The sequence below is a fragment of the Chelonoidis abingdonii genome, chromosome 6 (assembly GCF_003597395.2).
Source record: "Chelonoidis abingdonii isolate Lonesome George chromosome 6, CheloAbing_2.0, whole genome shotgun sequence".
NCBI classification, from domain to species: Eukaryota; Metazoa; Chordata; order Testudines; family Testudinidae; genus Chelonoidis; species Chelonoidis abingdonii.
Window position 1 is genome coordinate 16,102,137 of NC_133774.1, and position 16,815 is coordinate 16,118,951.

General features: G+C 43.6%; 1 protein-coding gene across 5 annotated transcripts in view; it reads right to left on the reverse strand.

Moving 5' to 3' along the window:
- Window positions 1–16,815, reverse strand: part of DYM (dymeclin) — a 351,012-nt gene that overhangs the window by 267,082 nt on the left and 67,115 nt on the right. For all 5 annotated transcript variants that reach the window (XM_075066858.1, XM_075066862.1, XM_075066859.1 and 2 more), the window contains one exon: window positions 15,488–15,560. In XM_075066858.1, coding sequence (XP_074922959.1) covers window positions 15,488–15,560 — 73 coding nt within the window. The remainder of the gene's footprint in view (window positions 1–15,487; window positions 15,561–16,815) is intronic.

Genomic DNA, 16,815 nt, shown 5'->3' on the forward strand with positions numbered 1-16,815 from the left:
ATATATACACACACACACACACATACACACACACAGCACTGTGCAGTTCAACCGTGTCCAGTTCCTTTTCTGACACAGAGCTTATGTTTTTGGCTCCGAAGCAGAGGGGAGGAGGGTGGGTCGTGGAGCAACTATAGGAACACACAATTTCGAAGAACTTCAGTTACTCCACAGGTGAATAACCCTCTCTTCTTCTTCTTCGAGTGATGTCCCTATGGGTGCTCCACTGTAGGAGATTATAAAGCAATGCCTCTAATTGGAAGGCTGGGGCTTCAGACCGACTTGTATGGGTGAGGACAGGCATCATACATAATAGTGTACTGCCAGGTGAAAGTACCTGTCGATGCCCACGTGGCAGCCTTACAAATGTCATCATTGAGGACATTATTAAGAAAGGCAATTAATGTAGATAACGACTCTGTGGAATGTGTTCTGATTGAAGTAGGAGGTTGTCTATCGTGAACTTCGTAAGATAAACGTGTACACTGTGAGATCCATTAAGAGAGGCATTGTTTAGATAGATGCCTATGGATCTTTTGGTGATGGAGAGGAATAATCATGGTGATTTCTGGAAGGGTTTAGTCCTGTCCCGGTAGAATGCATGTCCACATCTAGGGCGTGTAGAGCTGTCTCCTGTTGATTACTGTGAGGCTTCGAGAAGGAGCAAGGGAGGTGTTATCAGTTGATTTAGATGAAATTATACTGGGACCTTAGATAAGAATTTTGGGTGTGGGCATAGTGTAACTTTGTCTTTATAAAACACTGTGTACGGTGGATATGTCACGAGGTCCCCAATTTCGCCCGTCCATCTAGCAGAGGTGATGGCGACAAGAAAGGCCATTTTCACTGATGGGTGTACATAAGAACAGGTTGCCATTAGTTCATTCAGGGGCTTAGTCAGAGAATGTAGAACTATGCTGGGGTCCCAGGCCGGGATCAGTTCTCATATATGGGAATAAGATTTTGAATACCCCTCAAGACGTGTTTCATGAGTGGGTGTGTGAAGACTGAGTGGCCATCAATGGGGGAGTAACAGGTAGTGATCTCCACCCAGGGTACCCTAATAGAGCTACTGACCAATCCTGAATGTTTAAAGTGTAGAATGTAGTCAAGAATAAGTGGCAATGAAGAGTACACTGCATCGACCTGGTGTGAGGCGCACCAGCAGTGAATCTAGTTCACTTACGAATGTAAGTGCATCTGGTTGTGTCATACCTGCTATTCAAAAGTATCTGTTTGACTATGTCTGAGCAGGTTATTTCCAGATCCTGGAACCACAGAGGAGTCAGATTTTGAGGTGGAGCATCTGTCGATTGGGTTGGAGGATGCATCCTGTGAGAGGAGCCACAGTGTTAGGTGGAAAGAGATCTGTCAGTATACCATCATGCCTCATGCGTAGAAGATAAGTATACCAGACTTTTCATGGCCATGTTGAAGCTATTAGTATGACATGAGCTCGGACCTTCTGTATTTTGCGAAGTACTTAGAATAGGAAGGGAAAGAGAGGAAAGGCATAAAGCAATGGCGCATGCCAGCTTATGAGGAATGTGTCTCCGAGCAATCCAGACCCTAGTCCCACCCTGGAACAGAACTGAGGGCAGTAGACGTTGTGTTGAGTGGCCAAGAGATCTATGGTGGGATGGCCCCATTGGTTGAAAATGGGATGAACTGCTTGCTTATCCAGCTCCCATTCATGACCATGTGAGAATGTCCTGCTGTGTGTGTCACCAGAGGTGTTCTGGTGGCTGGGAGGTATGAGGCTGAAATGGAGATGTTGTTCTGGACACATGGTCCCACAGTTTAATTATCTTCAACCATAAAGAGTGGGACCAGAGTGGCAGGATAGATAGGAAGGGGATGAAGTGTCCTTTCTTGATTATCTCTAGAACCCACTTGTCCAAGGTGATTAGTCTCTATAATGGGAGAAACTGAGCTAGTCCGTTGTCAACTGGTGGGACGTCAAAGATGGTGGGAATGACTGGAAGTGGGAGAGGCTTCTCAGTGCCTTGACCACACCTTCAACATTGTTGCTTTGGGGGGTGGGGGGGGGTGAATGACAGGTAGTCCCTGAAGAGTGGGTGCACTATGCTTGGAGAGACGCCTTTGTTTACGGCGCTGCAGTCATACCACCATTGAGGAGTATATTGCGATGGCTGGGAATGAGAAGAGAAATAGTACTTTCTGAGATGTCTTTTCGGTGCAGGTGTATAGAATGCCAAGTGATTGAAGTGTAGCTCAAGAGTCTTAAAGGGAGTGCACGGAATCATCCATGTGCTCCGAGAATAGTTTTTGGCCTCAAAAGGTAAGTCTTCCACAGTGGTTTGGACCTCTTTAGGAAAACCCAAGAGATGAAGCCGTGATGCACGCCTCATGACCACAGGAGCTGCAATGGATTGGGCAATGGTGTCTGCAGAATGTAATGAGGCTTGTAAGGCTCTACAGGTTAGGAGGTGTCCTTCCAACATTAGGGACTGGAATTGCGGCCTCCAGGAGATCATGACAGAGTTCCTTCAATTTAGAGTTTAAGCAGTTATGCTTAGCCATCAGAGCCTCATAGCTCAAGATTGAAAACCGGAGCATAGCTGAGGGATATGCCTTGTGTACAAATAAGTCTAGGCATTTCCAAACTCTTTCTAGATGGCTAGCACAGGACTGGTAATGATGGCCTCTCTCTTGCCTCTCTCATTGACCACCAGAATATTTGGGGTAGGGTGAGAGAATAGAAATTCAGCATCTTTCGCTGGAATGCAGTACTTTTTGTTGGTGCATTTGCAAGTCGTAGGGAGGGACACTGGGGTCTGCCAGAGAACTTTTGCAGAGTCGAGAAGAGCTTCACTGATTGGTAGTACGATCTTGGAGGAAGAAGATGCATCGAGAATATCAAGCAGTGTAATGCTGCTGACCCTTGACTTCCTTGAATTCCAAAGGAATCTGCAGGGAATCTGCAATCTTTCAGAGCAGGCCTAGAAAATGTCTGAAATCACTGGCAGATGTAGGGGGTGGAGGCATGATAGCATCATCAGAAAAAGAAATGTAATGTAGGAGGAGCTTGCTCCTCCTGATCACTGGGGAAGGGATGTGTCATCCTCGGAGGAGAAACAGAGGAGTGTTGTGAGCCTGGAGAGGAGGTGGAAGTGGGGCGAGGTCATGTCAAAGAAGAGGTGACTCAGGAGTGTCTGCTACCAGGAGGTCTTTAGAGTAACTAAAGTCTACTGGAAGGGGGGGAGGGAGCACCACTGGTGCCAACGTATGACTCGGTACCAAAGGAGTGATGTATTCCCCTAAGGTGTCAGTAGATGGAGACCTGATTGGCTCCGATGACCTGGCTGGCTCCAAGGGCTTGCTCAGTGCCAAAAAGGATGCCAGCGCTGCAGCTCCTGCAGTCGGCTTGTCTCGATCTCCAGAGGTGATTGACTGTGCCAAGTGCTGTAGGACTGCCAGATTAAAGTCTTTATCCCATTTCTACATTCTGACACCAGAGGTACTTGGGTGGGCCCTAGAGCTATGTCCCCTGTCAGATGCTGTTGAGGAAACTGACCTTGCAGGGGACGGTGTTTTAGTGGACTATGCCTCAAAATGTGAGGAGGGAGCCTGTTTCTTCTGGCCCAAGTGAGAAAGGGACAATTTTCTCTTCATCTACTGATCCTCATTCCCCTCAGCCCTCATCCTGGCAGAACACGAGGACCTCACAGGAAGAGAGTCCGGGCCCAGGTCTGATGCAGGCCCCAGTCATTTCTGGCCCTGGTTGTGGCAGTGAGAACATTTTTGTGGAACGTGTCCCTCTTCAAGACAGCAAATACAATGCAGGTGGTCATTCGTTACTGGAAGGTAGCCTCGCAGGAGATGTGCCTCTTAAACCCAGGGAACCTGGGCATAAGGGTGACGGGAAAAAAGCTTCCCTGTCAGGAAGGGCAGCGAGGACATGAAACCTAAGCTATGACATAACTTTAAAGGTAATGAAATACAAAAAAATTGGGTTTGGTTTTGTTTACAATAGAAATAAAAAAGAAAGAAGAAAATACTAACTACACTACATCTAAAAAGTAAGGCGCTAACTACTGAGGGAACAGGAGAAGCAGGCTCTGCTGTGGATTCCATCCCAGATTAAACGCGTTAGGAGAAGGAACTGGAGGCGGTCAGACTGCGCAGTACTATGTATACATCCCGCTCACAGCATGGGAGGGGGGAGGTGCGCATCTGCAGTCCGAAGGGCACTGCTGAGAAAGATCTCCAATCCCAGGCATGGGGGTGCTGCCACATGTGCAGTGGAACACCCAAAGGATATCACTCAAAGAACCCAAAACTCTCTCTCCCTATCTTTTAATTATTTTCTTGGACTTTCACCACACCAATTTAGGACCCTCTAAGTATCAAAAGGTTAAAGTATAACTAATTTTCTAATTAAGGATGGTCGCCAAAAGGGCTGAGTTACAAAAAATTTCAAATCATACAAGAACCAGGTTTTATTAGAATGCTTCCTCGGGGCCCACCAGAAAGGTGACAGAAGAGTCATCACAGAGAATAGATCAGTTTTGAACACTGAAAAGAAGTAGAGTAGCTGATTATTGGTCTCCAAATGCAAGTACAACAGGTCAAAGTGAACATAATCTTTCCTCTTGGAATTACTTCCAAATTTAAACCCAATGATGGCACACACACACGCTGGCAATAGAAACATTTGGGAAATTTCTCAAATATGCACTCAAGAAATAAGAATTGTAAAGCAAAGGGCACCCACTGGCCTTTTCTACTACTCTCTCTCAAATGAAAGAACAGGAAATATTCCCATCTAGTTCTCCCATCTCTATAGATAGGAAGGGAGTGTGTCTAATGAACAGGGCAGTGAACTGGGAATCAAGATTTATGAGTTCTATTCCCAGATCATCTCTGACTACTTGTTTGGTGAGCACAAATCTCAGCTTCTCTGTACCTTAGTTCTTCCCTCTGGGAAATACCTATTTTTACCAGGATGAGATAGTTTAAGAGAGAATTTCATTAAAACCCTATATAAAGCACTATGTAAGCATTTTTAAATGCTTCAACTGATCCTTCATACCAACAAGACAGGTTTTCCTGAAAATGTTAGCTGTAACCAAATTTGAGATATTGTCATTAACGTAAGAGAAGACTTAAAGACAAATGCCTAAATACCTAGCCATATATGATCACACATTAAAGTTGCTACAAAAGGAAACTGAATTCTGAATGACATTTTCAACATCCTTGATAAGAAATGCAGGATTAATAAAGAAGATCAGGCTTCATCCTCTACGGGATGACCACCATATGCTTTTAGAGCTATAGTGCGTTAATGTTAAATGGCACACAGTACTAAACTACTCAATATGAAACAACAGGAAGAGTAAACTTTTGTCATGCATTAGACGAACTTGGTGATGATACTCTCTGGATCAGACAAAAGGAGACAAGGCTGTGTATCACTGAAGTACTAGTGCAACTGTAGGCCTTATCATTTCACATTCACCCCAAGAGGCTTCATACTGATGTTTGAATAGAAGAGGTGACAAGACTAAGCTCTGATGGACCAGATAGCCAAGAGCCCTCAGAAAGGGCCATCACTCCTTGGGACAGATAAGAAGGGAATGAATGGCATGATTTTACAAAATTCCATCCACTCCTGCTAAGTTATGTAGCTGTGACAGCAACATCATGTCAAAAGATGCTAAAAGATGAAGACTTTTTAAAGCTGTTTGACTTAGGTTCCCGAAGGGGAGGTTGACCACAGTAATTGGTGTAATTTCCATGCAATTCCAGTGATGATTCCAGTCTGAAGCCTAATCAAAGGAGGGTCAAGGGTTTTGAGGGTGTCAGATGCTGAAAACAGACAGTTACCAGTTTCTCAAATATACTTCCAAAAGAAGGACTTTAAACATAGCTGACTGGCTGCCAAGACACTAGTGCCCAGAGTTGGTTTCTGTAGGAGCCAGACAACAAGCTTGGTTGAGAATTACCAGTGGGTACATTGGCTATCCCCATTCAGAAAACAGTGCATGCTTTTCATGGAGGCTTTCTACATCCAGTATGGGCACTGGGTCTGGTTTACTTCAGGCATATCACTTGCAGTATCGTTGGGACCTTCATTGGGACAATGACTGAAATTTATTATGGGATGATGATGCAGCTGTTCTTTCTAACCTTAGGTTGCAATGCCAAGTTCCAGCAAGGTCACACTGAATCTGCTCAGTGTTTTCTTCAGAAAAATAAAATTTCCTCATAGCCAAAAAAGAGATGCCTCTGGAGCCATTCCAGGTTGATCAAACTGCTTACTACCACCTGGAATGTATCCACAGGTTGGGATTTAACTGCTGCTGACAGAGAAGACTTCTTATTCTCCAACATGGCCATGTGTAATAGGTTGTTCTTACCACTGTAGTGCCACTTGGCATCAGGGAGCTATATTGCAGGGGACTTTGCCTCTAGTGCCCCTTCTTGGTGGCCACTTCCTTTGCCCTTTGTCCTGTTCAAGTCTTCTGTGACTTAGCCCTCCAGCCAAGTCATTTCCAGGGTAACAGAGGGTCCAACTATAATGAATTAAAATAATTGTTTTGCCCCTTTCAGGCTATACTGATACTCTCTGCTTCTTCTATGTTGCATTCTCCCAGCAGATATTTCCCCCACTGCCTACTTTCTCTGGGGACTCCAGCAGCTTCCTTCAGAAGTTTCTCTGCTTTTTGCAGGCCCTATCTCAGAGCTCCCTCACAGAAGCCGACCCTGCTCCCTGTGGGTCTTCCAGCTTGACTTCCCTAGGCCTGTCCCAGAGGGGGAACTGCCCTTATTCCTCCTTCCAGGGCCCCTCCTCTTTACTGAGTTCACAGCTTTATTTAAGTTGTCCTCACTCTCATCCCTTGAAGCTGAGATCTGGCATCATAATTAAGCTCCATCACACTCAGCTGGGATCACTAACTATCAGTACATTGCTAGATCACCAGTGAGGCTGAGGGATAGCTGCTAGGTCACAGGCAAGGCTAAGCCCAGCTTTCCTTAAAGGGCCAGCCAAGCCTGTGACACAGCATCACAGAAATGCTTTACACATTAATTACCAGACCACCACCACCAATACTCTAGCCTTTGCTATCTGTTTTTATAGTAGGTTATTGGTAAACCATGGTGACCTGGGAAGGAGGTATGAAATCAGCATGCTGATGGTTGTGTTCTGAACAATTTAACTCTCTCATGATTTGGAAATTTTGGTTATATTCAAAAGATGAGAGAACTAGGAGGATTTTTTCCCTTTATAATTAAGACAGATTTTCTTAAATAAAGGGTTATAGTCAAACAATTTTCAAATATCATGATGTTGGTAAAGTCTCTTGAGTAGCTCTCTATCTAAACTGAAGTATTTAAATTATTTTTGGAGAGTATCAAAACTAGCATCCAATATAGCAACCTTTTCAAAATGTAAAGGAGGAAAAAGCAAGCTTAACTTCCTCCCTTTCATACAATTAGTGAGGGGAAAAAATGAATTGTATTTTTCATTGTGTATTTATGGGAGGCAGGGGGGGTTTCTACAGTCCCATGAAATTATAAAGTCCTATATAAATGCTATTATACACACTATAATTTTCCAATAACTCTCTCAAAAGATACTGTATCTGGATCACGCTGTGAACCTGCCAGTTGCTACATTTCATTTTTAAATACCAGGAAATGCAAAGAGCATCCTAAACCTTTTAAACTGAAAATGGTCCTAATTATTTTCAAATTTGGAAGATTTTAGCCAACAGCAGGGTTTTTTTAAAAAAACCCTACAGAAAATAATGAAATGTAATGGAAATGTTCACTAACCTACAGTGGCACTACAGGGTGCTGCTCAACAATGGTGTAACTGGATCAGAGTATCTCATTCTTTTCCCAACATGTACTTATAGTTCTTAATGAAGTGAAAATGTACTAACAACAACCAGATGTTCTGTTATGGACACCAATTCCTAACAAGCTGCTGAAAGATACCTCTATAATTTACCGTTTTTGGAACTCCATCTTACAGCAAAATGTTTGTAACAGTTGCTACACAAAGCATATTGGATGACATATTTCAGCAGTGCTATACAATGGCCCGTGTAGTAATACTTGTTAATGCACACCTTTGGGTGCTCACAGTAACAAGACCAAAGGAAGACCAACATCTGCAACCTGAAGCGTCCATAAATCAAACAGTGTTGAACAATAACTTGTCTCTTACTGGGATTACACAGTGCTGATTTTTAAAGAGCAATAATGTTCTTTAAACCATATTAATGTTTTAAAATTAAAAGTTTTAAATTTAAAAGCTTTTCCACTTAGTGTTTTGTGAATGACACTGGTACTGGCTGCCTATTATTCAACAAGGGTAATTCAAGGTCTCGTAAGTAAGCCTTAAATAATAAAGGGTGCTGTCCTATGATCCATATGCCACCTGCTCCAACCAGCTGATGGCAACTTCCATGATGAGGCACAAGGCAGCAAGCAGTTCTCAGGGAGATACTAATTTCAAGAAAATGGGGCTTCCTCCATTCATGGCTACAACTCTGAAAAGTTCTCCCATAGCATACCCCAAAGTACATCTCTGGATCCTTTCCAGACAAGGCTCAAAACATTTTGTTTCTTCAATTCCATTTCATGGGAGGCTTTTGTATGCTTGAGATGAGATGTGTTATAGATTTCTGTTTTGTCTTTTGCTGGAGCACACACATTATTAACACTAGGCTAGGCTGAAAAAAGCTTTTCTAAAATATTTAGAAATCAAAATTATCTTTAATCAGCCCACTCCTACATGGTATCAGTACCTTTAAGTTAGGAATTATGGCTCTCAACTTTCTAGAAAGTTGTTTTCTACAGAAAGAAAACTTAAATAGAAACGGTGGTGTCTGGTCAATTAGGAAACACAATAAATAACTAATTTATATCAATACCTGCATACAAATTTCCTAACAAAAGACGGCCATATATGACACCCTAGAAAAAGGATCTGGATAGACAAATTACCCCAGAGGAATGGAATTTTATGGGAAAAAAGACCAGCAACCTCAATCTGTAGCAAAATTTCCTTAAGATACTATTTCAGTGGTACTTCACACTAGTCAGGTTAAGAGAGAGAGAGAGAGATTTAATGGGGAGAAACTGTTGTGAAGGAGGAGATTTCATGCACATATGGTAGACATGTCCAGTTATTAGAGAGTGGTCTTGGGATGCAATTCATAACCAAACTGTTGGCCATCTATTCCAAATGATCTTTTTCTAATCCTCTTGGGGCTTCCCGGTAGAAATGGTCACACAAAAAAATAGAGAATTAATCTCTTATCTGCTAGTAGTTGCTAGACTACTGGAAAAAGAAAAAGTTCAGTCATAGAGGAATGGTTAATAAAACTCTGGTAAGTTGTTATGGAAAAATTAAAATACCAATTATGTATCCACCAAAATAGAGGACAAATAGATATGTTACCATTTACTCAATGCTCAAACAAAGTACATCTGCGTGCACCAAAACCCAGCACATCTCTCCAATTTTTTTGAATATTAACGTTTGATAGACATGGTTGGTTTGTAAATGTATAATCAGAAGTTTCACTCGATTTAGTAAAATCACCGAAAACATCACATTCTTGTAGCTTAAAGAGGCTCACTGTAAGTAGATAACACCTTAAGTAGAGCGATCTGATGATTATATTAGCGTAAAACATTTCTCTAAACAGAAGCTCACGGTTCTAATGATCGTCTTTTTATTCCTGAAAGATACATGGCAATGATTTGTAAACCTGTAAAATCTTTCTAAATAAATAAATCGATCAAAAAAATTGGGAGGCTACGCTGCCCATTTGCAATTTTTAGACTCCTCTCCTACATGCCCTCAGAGTGTCTGTTCAGTTATCTACATCTGATTCAAACTGAACCTCTCTGGGATACCCAAGACTGAACCTCTGTGAAGAAGTTTTCCCCAGTTTGTTTTACAATCATAATTTCACCATGATCTGTAATTCAAGTGTTCTCTCTACTCTTGAACAGCTCCCTTCACAACAGGCTGGTTCTCTATTGGATAATGTGTTCTCCAAGAGATAATTTGCGTTGACACACACTGAAACGATGCAGTCACAGAGAAAACAAAGTTACTTTCCAGTAACTAGGTGGAATGTACTGCGTCTGTAGGAGTCAAATGTCCTGCTAGGAGAGGCATAGAACCATTTAAGTAGTGAAGCAGCTGGGGGACATGAAAATGTTACTCCAGTCCTGCATTCTGGACACAAGGAGGCTACTATATAACTATCCATCAGCTTCTCCAAGACAGTTCATTAAAATCTTTTACTGAGGGGAGGAATGCAGTATAAGTAAGGATCTAAAGAAGGGATACATTCAGAGAGCAGTCACCGGTAAGTAACCTTTTCTTCATGAAATTGCCTCTTCAGAACCCCAGAGTAGGGTACTAGCTAGCAGTGACAGTCCTCTGGAGGTATACTGATTGCTACTAATGGATGCTCTACTGCGCAGAGCTTCCAATCTGGAATCCCCATTGGAACATTGATGGTCTATGGAAGTGAAACTTCAAATCTCAAAAGCAGGTTTACAGACCACAACTACAGAGACATTAATAATGTAAGTTGAGAAGCTGCCCACCCTGTAGTGGAATGGGCCCCAACTCCTCTGCTATTGGAAGGCCACGCAAGTCACAGTAAGTCTGAACATGTAACCTAGTCCATTTAGACAACCTCTGGACTGAAAAGGCTTGACCTTCCCAAAATTCACATACAAATTTGGGGATTTTCTAGATTTATTTCTATCAAGGCAATAATTACACCTCTTATGCCCAAAATAGGGGTAAAAATGATTTGGTAAATCTGGCTTGCAGGAAGAGAAAAATTTAACTGGCAAAGAAACTGATGAGTTAGACAAAAATCTGAAGTTACATAATCCAAAAAAATCTTTCAATGCTACCATCTCTTTCTGAAAAAGAGCACAACACAGTTTGCAGTTCTGGGCCCCTTTTGGATGACATTACAGCTACTAGGAAGACACCCTTCAGCAGCAGTTGAGTTTGAAAAGACTAAACTAAGAGCGAATCCTTAATGAGGATTTTTTTTTTGTTTATTGTGTACTATAGGGAGCAGTTTTCCATGCATTCCCCTCCACCAAATGAGCTGCAAAAGAACTTGTTGGCTGGAGCAGTTTTACATTGTTAAAGGTAAACAAAATGAACATTTTCTTAAGTATCCATATTTGTACTTAAGATGTGTCAAAACCATCAGCATCTTAACATACTATCTGAGGAATATTTTTGCTAAAGAAAAAATCTAGCTCAGCATTTCTCAAATAGAAAGTCCCAACCCACGAGGGGGTCACAAGGCTATTGTATGGGGGTACTGCCACCCTTACATCTGCACTGCCTTCAGAGCTGAGTGGCTGAAGAGCAGCAGCAGCTGCTGGCTGGGTGCCCAGCTACAAAGGCAGCGCCATCAACAGCACAAAAGTGAGGATAGTATGGTATGGTATAGGGGAAGGAGGTTGCCACCACCTGAAATATTTTCAAGGTGAGGGGGGCCTCAGCAAAAAGAGTTTGAAAACCTGTGATCTATATGTACAAATATTTTGCATATGTATTACTCACAGAGCCAAGAGTATGAACCTAAAAAATGTAAGTTCACACTGCAGTTAGACACTCGCAGCTGGCCTGTGCCAGCTGACTCAAGCTCATGGGGCTTAGGCAAAGGGGCTGTTTAACTGGAGTGTAGACATTTGAGCTCAGCCTGGAGCCTGAGCTCCAGGACCCTGTGAGGTGGGAGGGTCCCAGAGCTCAAATATCTACACCGCTATAAAACAGCCCTGCGAGCCCAAGTCAGCTGACATGGCCCAGCCACAGATTTTTAATTGCAGAGTAGACATACCTAAAGAGAAACTAAACTATAATGTTTCTCACATAGGCTTGCCAACTTTCTAATCACATAAAACCAAATACCCTTACTGTGCCCCTTCCCCGAGGTCCTGCCTCTGACCAACCCCTTCTGTGAGGCCCGCAACACACTCACTCCATTCCCCATCCCTCCATTGCTCACTCTCCCCCATCTTCACTAGCTCATTTTCACCAGGCTGGAGCAGGGGCTGGGGTGTGGGAAGGGGTGCGGGTTCCAGGGTGTGGCCAGAAATGAGGGGTTCATGGTGCAGGAGGGGGCTCCAGGATGGGGGCTGGGGTGCGGGAGGGGGTGAGGGCTCCAGCTGGGGGTGCGGGATCTGGGCTGGGGCCAGAAATGAGGGATTCAGGGTGTGGGAGAAGTTTCTGGGCTGGGGTAGGTGTTAGGGTGCGGGGGGGAGGGGTCTCCCAGTCCAGGCTCTGGGGTGGGGCTCGAGATGAGAGGTCTGGAGTTCAGAAGGGGACTCTGGGCTTGGGGGTGAGGTCAGCGGGTTCAGAGTGTGGGAGGGGGCTCCAGGATGAGGCAGGGGGGTGGGAGGGAGCACACGGTCTGGGGGAGAGCCAGAAATGAGGGGTTCAGGAGAATTTCTGGGCTGGGGCAGGTGTTGGGGTGCAGGGGAGGTCTCTGGGTGCGGGCTCTGGGGTGGGGCTGGTGATGAGAGGTTTGGAGTTACGAAGGGGGTTCTGGGCTTGGTGGTGAGATCAAGGGGTTCAGGGTGTGGGAGGGAGCTCCAGGTTGAGGCAGGGGGGTGGAGGATGGGAGGGAGTACGGGCTCTGGAGTGGAGTGGGGATAGGAGGTTTGGGGTGTAGGAGGGTGCTCTGGGCTGGGACCAAGGGGTTTGGAGGTCGGGAGGGTGATCAGGGCTGGGGCAGGCATGCAGGAAAGGGTGCAGGTTCCGGCTGGGAGTACGGGCTCTGGAGTAGGGCCAGAAATGAGGAGTTCAGGGTGCAGGAGGGGGCTCTGGTCTGAGGCAGGGGGTTGCTGTGTAGCAGGGCGGAAAGGGCTCTGGGCTGGGGCCGCAGGCTCTGGGCTGAGGCCAAGAATAAGAGGTTTGTGATGCAGGAGGAGGCTCCAGGCTGGGGCCAAGGGGTTCAGAGTGTGTGTGTGGGGGGGGGGGTTAAGCTGGAGCGCAGGAGGGGATGCTGGCTCCAGGAGGGAGTTTGGGTGTGGAAGCTCATGGCTAGGGCAGGGGGTTGTGGTGCAGGAGGGGGTGCGGGCACCAGAAGGGAGTTTGGGTGTGGGATGGGGTGAGGGGTGCAGGCTCTGGGCGGCACTTACCTCAGGGAGCTCCCAGGAAGCGGCCACCATGTCTCTCTGGATTCTAGGCAGAGGCACGGCCAAGTGTCTCTGCGCACTGCCCCCGCCTGCAGGCGCCATCCCCATAACTCCCATTGGCCACATGTGTCGGCTGCTTCCCGGTAGGGAGCCTGCCAGCCTCATGCCAACCGGACTTTTAATGGCTCAGTCAGTAATTCTGACCAGAGCTGCCATGGTCCCTTTTTGACCAGGTGTTCCGGTTGAAAACCAGACACCTAGCACCCCTATTCCCACAGACCTAAGTGTTTTTTTGGAAGTATGTAAAGACTCCACCAACCCACTACATGTTTTTTCTTATATTGCTGTTGGTGTAATTGTGGCTTTCAACAACTACTACTATACCTAAAAGGTATATTCACAGAAAACGTGGAAACGCTGACACTAGAGTCCAACTGTTAAAAAGGGTTACGTCAACTTTGGTTGTAGAATGTGTTTTCAACTAGAATGACAGAACATATGGCATTGGGCTCCACACAATATATGACATGGGACTGCCTTCCAACGATAAGATACAGGATTTATGAATGTCTCCATGTGTCTCAGCCCTTCCACCTCTTAGTATTTCCTCTAATCAGTTCCGAACAAAAAGTGTAACAATTTCAGGAAGCCTCTGACAATGCCTCTTTGCTTTGCAGACCGACACTCTAAATCATACCATTAATTCATTAAACAGTGACAGTGTGTAATGCTGACAGAATTCTATTTAATGAGCACAACATTTCAGAAACAGTTGTATCTTTATCAGGGCAGCAAACAGATTTGTCAGCTTTCCACCCAGAAGAGTAATTAGCAATGTAAACACTAAGGGCTGGTCTCCACTACAGGGAGATCAACGCTGCAGTAGGGATCGATTTAGCGCGTCTAGTGAACACCTGCTAAATCGATGGCAGAGCGCTCTCTGGTCGACCCCAGTACTCCAGCTCTCAGAGAAGAGTAAAGGAAGTCGATCAGAGAGCATCTCCTGTCAATTCAGAAGAGTGAAGACACCGGGATAAGTCAACTTAAGCTACGTCGACCCCAGCTTCATGAATAACGTAGTGTAATTTAGGTCGACTTATCCCAGTAGTGAAGACAAGTCCTGAGTCTGCAACAACAAAGTGAAGTGCATACAGTAACAGATAATCTAAGAAAAGTTAGAAACACGGATCCCACTGAAGTTGTTTCAGAATTGACTACATTCAATTTGGGCAATACGTATTTTAGGCACAAGCTACCAAGTGATCACACACATGAAAAGTTAATGTTGACCAAAACTGCCTTTTTAAAATTTATACTGGAAAAATGAAGTTTAAAATGAAGAGAGACTGGTGTGGGGAACACATTATTTCAAATTAAAGAAAGCAAGAACCATTCCAGAAAAATGAGGTTAGAAGATAAAGAACCTATAATTTGTATTATCCTAGTGCCTAGGAGTCCCAGTCCTGGGCCAGGACCCCACTGTGCTAGGACTGTACAAACACACAACAAAAAGACTGTCCCTAGTTAAGGATATTTCAGGGCACATCTCCCAGATGAACAGGTAATCAATGTATGTTTTTTACATGGTAGAAACTGTGAAAATGTAGCATCACATAAACATGGTACAAAATCTGTTTGACTTCTGGAGATCTATAGAAACAGTCTGCTCAATCATTTCTCTATTATTCAAACTTCAAGTCAGCTGTAGTTTGGAAATAGAGCATTACCTTTTAGAGTAAAAAGAGCAACATCATTTTAATTGAAAAACCCAGAACCCTGCATAAGTGCAGGAGGCAAGAAGCCGTTCTCTCACACTTTCTTGTGTCCTTATGCTGCCAGCAAGCACAAGTACAATTCTGTCACTCAGAAGTTTCAGGTTATAGTAACAGCAGCCTTCACCTGAAGGGAAATGATCCTGAGTCTCACCCCTGTCCCCACCATAACAATTAGTGCAGTTGTTCCCAGCAGAAATAGGTGTACATAGCACCTTTTCAGAGTATAGTAGCTGTGCTTTCTGTGTACTCCCAGAGGTAGTGTGCAGGGTCTGAAATGAAACTACAAAGTAAAATGAAATAGGGCAGAGTAGATGGACTGAGGAGGGCTACATGCCTACAGTTTATCTAGGGCAGTAAAATACTTCAGATCAGATACAGATGGCAATATATCACTATTTATATGAGACACAATGGTCTTGCAATTGGCTAACGCTCAAATAAAGTAATTCTTTTTTGAACAGTAAGTTTGGGAATTATGATGAACACATTCCCTTCACAGAACACAAGTTTCAAACACAGATCCTGTAAAAAGTACTTACAGAAGGGGAATTTCAACAATGAGCTGAATGAGGCAACACAGCAACTCTTCTATAAGGTCTTCACATTCCACTCCTGAAACAGGATAAAAGGAAGCACTGTTTGTCTCTGGAATTTCAAACTAAGAAAAGAAACCACAGATTCAACTCATACTGAAACTTTTTAAAAGTTAGGTATCAAATTACTGGCATGGGAGCAACCAGGCAAATAAAATGATATAATAATGATATAATGTAAATATCAGTGTTAAGCTCAAAGCATGTTGGTGCCTTGTCTACATACTAATCATACTGGTGTAGTCAAAAATGTACAACTCCCAATCTCCCCTAGTCTGGTCACAGTTATATTTGAGCAAAGGTCCCTTTTACCAATATGGTTATTTCTGCAGGGAAGGTTAATGAGCTATCATGGTATAAGGCACTTTTATATTTATACTGACATACACCAGAAGTTGTACTGGTACAAGTATTTCAGTAGAAAGATCACATCCCTAACTGATAGCAATGGTACAAAAACTGTGGGCAAACAAGGCCACAGCGGCAACTAGTTATTATTTATTACGTGTATTATTGTAGCTCTTACATGTTTCAGTCATGGACCAGGATGCCATTATGCTAGGCCCTGAACAAAGAATTAAAAGAGACAGTCCCCAACCCAAAGAACACTAAAAGCCTAAGCTAATTAAAAATTATGTCCTGTCAATCTGATTCCTGAGTGCTTAAACATCCACTTCTTACTGTTTGATTTCACTCAGTTTGGGTGATTAAGATTAGTGGTGAGTTTCACTTTTTCTAGTCATTTCTCCCCTTTGAATCTCAATGGCCCTTCAGGGAATGTTGCAAGACCCACCACCTTACAGGCTTTTGGTGTTGAGGATTCTGATGAAGGTTGGTTTTTGTGGATATTAGTTCAGGTTTGATTTAATCTCTGGTTAATATATTTTCTAGTTTAAAAGGTAAGGAGTATCTGCTCAGTGAACTTTTTTAGGCAACTATATTTTAATTTTACAGGCGAGTCTCATCTTATGCAGGGGTTCTGTTCCGGGGTTAGCACGTGAAGCGAAAACTGCATATAGTCAAAATTACATTGAGTTGAATGGCAGGCGGAATCACCCGCACTACAGGTACAGTATTCAAATTATTATTTTCTTTTTTTTGTTTTCGTTTTTTTGTTTTTGCCGACCGCGTAAACTGAAATTGCGCATATTAAATGCATATAAAATGTGACAGACCTGTATGGTAAAGGCACATTGGCCTCAGGATATCTGTTTTCTGGGAATTATAAATCAAGGCTATTTTGCTTTCATGTTTTTATGCACTAGCACAATACA